Here is a 6,908-nt window from a genome sequence, read left to right as displayed (position 1 = left end):
TTTTTGCTTTTGCTTTTCATTTTTAAGTCATTCTTTGAAGAACACTCAACCCACTTATCACAAGCATGGATCCTTGAGCCAAGACATCTTCCAAAGGAAGGAAAAAAGTCCAAGTTTCCACACAATACCATGAAAGAGGGGAGACTTACAATCTCACTAACTAGAATGTTATGCCTTTTGTGTCACAAATTTAGCGCTATGTTAAGCAATCGTAATTGGACTTATGCAGAAGTCACAACTATTTGGTACTCATATGCCGTCAAAGGCAGCTGGGGATTGGTGGGATGACGCGCGTTAGAGATTGGAAATTACCGGTACAAAGATAACTTGGGTTGTGTTCATAAATGAGTTATTAGAGAAGTATTTCACCAAGGATGTGTGTGGCAAGAAGGAGATAGAGTTTATTAAGCTGAAGCAAGAGAACATGATTGTGGTAGAGTATGTTGTAAAGTTTGAGGCGTTGGTGAACTTTTGTCCTTGTTACAACAGAGTTGATGCTGAGACTTCCAAATGTCTCAAGTTTGAGAATGGGTTGAGACCAGAGATTAAACAAGGTATTGGATACCAATAAATTTGTAGGTATGCTGAATTGGTGAATAAGAGCATAATCTACGATGAGGATAGTAGAGCCCGATCTGCTCACTATCAGAGTCTAAGTGAGAAGAAAGGGAATGGAAAGTTCCGAGGAAAGTCTTATGTAACTCCTGAAGACAAATTAAAATAGAAAGCTTCAAGTGAGGAGAAGCCAAGTGGGGGAGGGTCTCTCACTCCTGTCAGGTGCTACAAGTGTGGTGTCTTAAGACGTCGTGCTAATGAATGTTAGTGTTCTCAGACAAAGTGTTTCAAATGTGGGAAGACGGGACATAAAGTTGTTGATTGTAAGAGTAATGAGATAACATGCTATAATTGTGGAGAGCAGGGACGTATCAATACTAATTGTCAAAAGCCAAAGCATGTCCAGTCTGGAGGGAGAGTCTTTGCATTGTCTAGTTCAGAAACCAACCAGGAAGGATGATTAATTTGAGGTATGTATTTCATTATTAACCATCCATTGAATGATGTTGTTGATTTGGAAGATTGAGAGTCAGAAAAGGGAGTAAATATCCTAACCTAACAATTATTTAAGTGGGGAAGAGTCGTAACACCCCATTTTTAGTAAATTATTTTATTTTAATTTAATTATAATTTTTTATATTTATTTAATTATTATGTGTGAGTAATTAAATAAATATTGGTGAGAGTGAGGGTGTATGGCCTTATGGCAGGGTGTGGAGAGTGATAAGAGGAAGAGAGAATAATTAGAATTATTTTGTTAGAGAGAAAAGAAAATAGAAGTTGTAGAGATATTGAGGGCAAGATAGGGATTAGAGAGAAAATTAAAGGTAAAGTAGGAACATCCTAATTAAGAGATTAGGTTTTTAGTGTAAAAGAGAATTTTGAGGGGGTAGAGGTTACATTACATGTTTTGAGAGAAAAGTGAAAAGAGACTTAGGGCTTAGTGGAGGAAAAGTCAAGGATCGATCAAGAATTTCCTACAATCACAAGGTAAGGGGGAGAATAATCTTCAATAAAGGGTATATGCATGAGGGGTACCTTTGATATGCTCAAGGCCAAAAAAAATTGCTTCAAAGATAGGGAGGAAAGCATACCTTCTTGAAAGTGCATCCACCACAATATTGGTCTAACTTTTCGTGCTTGTTCACATATCTAAATTGTTCAAGAAATTCAATCCACTTAGCATGCATATTATTCAAGTCACCTTGACACTTTAAATGCTTCAAATGCTCATTGTCACTATAAATGACAATTTTTTTAGGCAATAGGTAGTTTTGCTAAGTTTTCAAGGTTCTCACCAAGGCATATAATTCCTTACCATAAATGGAGTAATTAAGGGAGACACATTTCAGTTCCTAACTAAAATAAGCAATTGGATGGCCTTACATCAAAACAACCACAATTCCAACATTAGAAGCATCACACTCAATTTCAAAAGATTTTTAAAATTTTGGTAGTGCAAAAATTGGTGTTTGCGTGGATTTTTCTTTAAGGGATTCAAATGTTCTTTTAAGTGTCTAATCCCATTTAAAACCAACACATTTTTTTAAAATTTCATTAAGAGATGCTGCCAAGGTACTAAAGTCATTCACAAACCTTCTATAAAAACTAGCTAAGCCATGAAAGCTCCTTACCTCACTTACACATTTAGGTTGTGGTCATTCTTGAATTTCTTTCCCCTTATCTTCATCAACGTGAATTCCCTTGGAGCTCACCACAAAACCTAAGATGGTGACAATAAACTTCTTGTCTTCATACTTCTAAAATAACTCTTAGACGATGACAATGATCTTCTAAATTTTTGCTATAAATTAAGATGTCATAAAAACATGCAACAACAAATTTTCCCAAAATTCATCTTGAAACATGGTTCATTAATCGTATAAACGTGATTGGTGCATTGGTTAAGCCAAATGACATGATCATCCACTGATATAAACCATATTTTATTTTAATAGTTGTTTTCTATTTATCACCCTCCCTAATTCTTATTCGATGGTAGCCACTTTTAAATCAATTTTTGAAAATAGGCATGCACCAAGAATTCATCAAAAAAATCATCCAACCTAGGGATTAGATGCATTTATTTAATGGTGATGTTGTTCACAACCCTACAATCAATGCATATTCTCCAACTACCGTCATTTTTTATGACTAAAATAATCGGAACAACATAAGGACTTAAGTTTTTTCTTACCCATCCTTTACTTGCCAAATTGGATACTTTCTTTGTATCTCTTGGGTTTGTTTAAGGTTTCTCTATAAGTTAGCCTATTAGGAAAATATGCTTTAGGAGTTAAGTCGATATGATGTTCTATTCCTCTTATAGGTGGTAACCTAGTTGGAGATCCCTAGGAAACAAGTCCTAAAATTCATGCAAAAGAGAATCAACACAACTTGAAAAATATTGTATGTTATGAGTGTTAGCAAGCAAAGTCACCTCTTTACAATAAAGAAAATATAGGGGCTAAATAGCAGCAATGGAATTTTTTATCTCTCCTTTTTTTTCTCATAAAACTCTCTTTCTTTTCTTCTTTATTTCATTCTTTTTTGTGTCAATATTTCTTTTTCTCTTTATTTTTATTTTCTTTTGTTTTATTTTTGTTTTCTTTATTTTTTTCCTCTCATTTTCTTTTGATCTTAAATCACCATACTAGGGATCAATGGTGCAAGAACAACCTTTTTAAAATGATGATCAGATGGATATTTGTTGGAGTATCCATCGTGACTAGTTTTCTTATCAAATTTCCAAAGTGTCTCCAATAAAACATGACTCGTTTTCATAGGTACCACATCATATATCACTACATCCTTGTATCTTATAATTGTTAAAGACACCTTAACTTGCTTATTGTCGATCATTTAAAACCTATCATTGATCAATTGAAGTTTATAAGGTTTAGGATGTAGTTTAGTTTCCAAGTGATGTTTAGAAACTAAACACGTGCTAGCTATATTTGTACAACTTCCTCCGTTAATAACTAGAATAGATACGTTTTCTTGCGCTAAGCACATTGTAATAGATATCATCTCTTTGAGTGGTATCATCTTACTTCACATGATTTATTAACGTCCTCCTAACCATGAGTACATCACAATTAGGAACATCTTCATCTCCTTCTTCATACTCCTTTTTAACATACCCATCATGCTTTTCTTCCTCATTTGTTTCATGTTCCTCCATGAACATATCTCTATTTGTTGGACATTGAGAAACAATATTACCTTGACCTTAACACTTGAAACACTTAACGTTCTTGTTAGTTTCAACTCTGGCATCTTTGGAAGATGCAGTGCCCTCCTTTTTTAATTTGTCCTTATAATTTGTTGAGTTGAAAGAAGTAGTAGTGACTCTACATAGTTGGCCCTTTCTCTTGAGTTGCTGTTCTACTTTGATAGTTTGATGAACTAAGTCATCTATACCAACATAGTGATGAAGTACCACTATGTTACTAATGTCGTTATCTAAGCCATGAAGGAACCTAGCCATTGTTACTTCATTATCTTTCTCCATATTGGCTCTAATATTTGCATCCTCCGTCTCCTTATAGTAATCATAAACACTTTTCGCCCCATGAGTAAGCCTTTGTAATTTTTTGTGAAAATCCATATGGTAATAGGATGGCACAAATCGCTTCCTCGTGATTCTTTTAATTTCTTCCTAAGTTTCTATGACTGGTTCTTCATATCTTCTTCTTTCTTTGATCGGTTGATCCCACCACACCAGTAAATATTATGTAAATTCAATGGCAACAACCTACACCTTTTGAGCATTAGTGAAAGTATTAAAAGTAAAAATTTGTTCTCGTTTTCCACTTTATATATGCATCACGATTATTCCTTCCTTGAAAGTGCGACACTTTGATTTTCATGCTCGTTAGTCAATCTTTTTTAGGTCTCTCTTCACATCTTCTGCTTCTCCTTTCCTCCTCGTCCCCACTACTTATTTCTAGTTGATCAATTCTTTCATGTAATGTTTCAGTTTATTCACTTAACATGGTTTTAAATCGTGTTCTGAGAGCTTTAATTAATGATCTATATGAGTCATTACCATCATTTCCAACCATGTCACTCAAATTTAGTTCTCAAAAGTACTTAAACTCATATTCAAAGCTCGTCTTTTTTTTAATGAAACCAACCAATCAACAAAAAAACTACTTTTGTAGTAATACTTAACAACCAAAACATAAAATAATAAGATACAAAGTAAACATAAAATAAACTATGGCTGAAATTAGGTTAGATACACGAAAATAAAGAAAGAAAAAATCAAAGAATTTTTATTTTTTTTAATATTCAAATGGAAATGATAATGAACAGTAGAAAAAAGAAGAAAAATTACAACTTTACCAAAGTGTGACCCTTTTCAATAACCTTTCTCAGATACCACTTGTTGGAGAGTCTGGGTAAATCTAAAACACCAATGTGCGCCTAATGCTCTGGGACCACAAGAGAGGGAGACACTACATCTCCACCAAAAACCTAAAGGCATTAGGTATATAAGTCCTCTCTTATAAATCCAATATTTCACTCATTCATACCCGATGTGGGACTTGGTCACTCATACATGCACCCAACAATCCCCCCATAAGTGTGAGTCTCCTACATCATCTAACAGGATCCCACATAGAATCTAGCTTTCACTCCCCCACCAAGTAAAACAATGACTCTAATACCTCTTGATGGTTCATAAACTGGGAGTTTGTCACTCGCCAATCATAAAAAGAGATAAGCATTGTGGAAGGACGATATAACCACAAGTACTGCAAATTTTTTATAAGATCAATGTTGATTCAAACCAAAACTAAATATGAGCTTAACTCCCGATTCAAAAAAAAAACATATTTACTAAAATTCAACTTGTTTTAATTTATTAATTTATGCCAGAAATATCAACATATTCATGAGATTATTGTCTAGCTTGATAAGTAGAAAGTTAGCAAAATAAAAATAAGAAACCAAAAATTAAAAAGACAAAGCACACAAATACCCAATGCAAACTTAATCACAACTTAAATTACAAAACAAAGGAATAAAAGAAATTAGACTTTATATGGCAGAGTTGGACAAATGACCATTTTGCCCTCTAAGTATTATAATGTTGATTTTGTTTTTATAATAGTTGTCCCTATTTATTTGAAGTCTTCTTAACTTTTTTTTTTCACATGCATTTGTCATTGATCCTCCTAGTCCTTGAAATACTTCATTAGCATAGTTAATAATTATGTTTTTATTAAATAAATTTTATAAAAAATTATGATTTTAAATTGAAGTATCATCCCATAAAAATCAACAAGATCACGGACGCCTTGAGCAGTGAAACCATTTCTAAATTTCATTAAAAATAAATCAACTTTTTGACATTGTTTATTGATATAATCTTAAGTTTGATTCTAATACCATAAACAAAATAAAAACTCTTGCACGTAGTTTTTCACGATCTAACCTAATCCTAATGTAGAATCATTGAATCCTGAAAATAATTTTAAAAAAAAGTTAGAATATTGATTATAAAAATAAATTATTTTAGTGGATGAGAATTATTAAGTAATAAGAAAAGGCGAAGAGAGACATACTTGGTGCAATCAATAGAAGAACTAATTGGAAATGACAATTGAATGTGACAGAGTTGTGGAAGTTGAGCAGCCCTGTCTGGTTTAACTGCAAATTTAGTAGAAGCATCTTTGAGACATTGGCAGACACTTCTCTTAATAGGAGTCGTGTTAGCCTTATTGAACAAATTAGTAACTCCAGTGCAACAGTCAACAGATGGTGTTGGTGGAAGAGAACCTTCTAAAAAAGCTAGACATGGCAACAGAGTTGAAATTGCCTCTGAACATGAAACATCATCAATTTGAACACTTGCATCTAATCTTGTCGTCATTAATAACATACATACAACAAATATTACCGCAACAACAGTCTTCTGGCTTGCCATCATACGAGTATAGCTTTGGTTTTTCTATTCAGTTTTGGTTATGATTTCTATCAAAAGCCTCCTTAACTTATAGGCATAGACGCTTCTATAATACGGTAACAAATCAGTAACTTATTATTTTATTTTTATTTTGACTTAATGTACTCTTTAAATTTTATTTAAACAGTCAATCATCCTAATTATTATATCATTAAAAGCATTTAAAAAATATTGATTTAAATATTATTTTTTTAAATTATTGTATTCAAAATTATTCCCTTCAAATTAGTTTATTCAAATATTTGATTTATATTCAAAATAAAATAGTTTTTTTTATTAATGTCTCGTCTGATATTTCATCTCATCTATATTATAAGGAAAAAATTATATTTAAATTTTTTTATATAATCAACCATCAATGTATTTGAATGATCAA

General features: G+C 32.5%; 1 protein-coding gene across 1 annotated transcript; it reads right to left on the bottom strand.

Moving 5' to 3' along the window:
* Positions 1 to 5,958: 5,958 nt before the first annotated feature.
* LOC127082704 (non-specific lipid-transfer protein 1) lies at positions 5,959 to 6,540 on the bottom strand. The gene is made up of 2 exons (XM_051022932.1): positions 6,132 to 6,540; positions 5,959 to 6,028 (listed from the first exon to the last, which is right to left on the bottom strand). Exons 1-2 carry the CDS (start codon positions 6,494 to 6,496, stop codon positions 6,019 to 6,021), a joined length of 375 nt encoding a protein of 124 aa, XP_050878889.1. The 5' UTR covers positions 6,497 to 6,540; the 3' UTR covers positions 5,959 to 6,018.
* Between the last annotated feature and the right edge of the window lie 368 nt (positions 6,541 to 6,908).

This window comes from Lathyrus oleraceus, chromosome 5 (assembly GCF_024323335.1).
Source record: "Lathyrus oleraceus cultivar Zhongwan6 chromosome 5, CAAS_Psat_ZW6_1.0, whole genome shotgun sequence".
In the NCBI taxonomy this organism is placed as follows: domain Eukaryota; kingdom Viridiplantae; phylum Streptophyta; class Magnoliopsida; order Fabales; family Fabaceae; genus Lathyrus; species Lathyrus oleraceus.
Note: the sequence above shows the minus strand (reverse complement) of the source record. Positions and strands in the feature narration are given on the sequence as shown.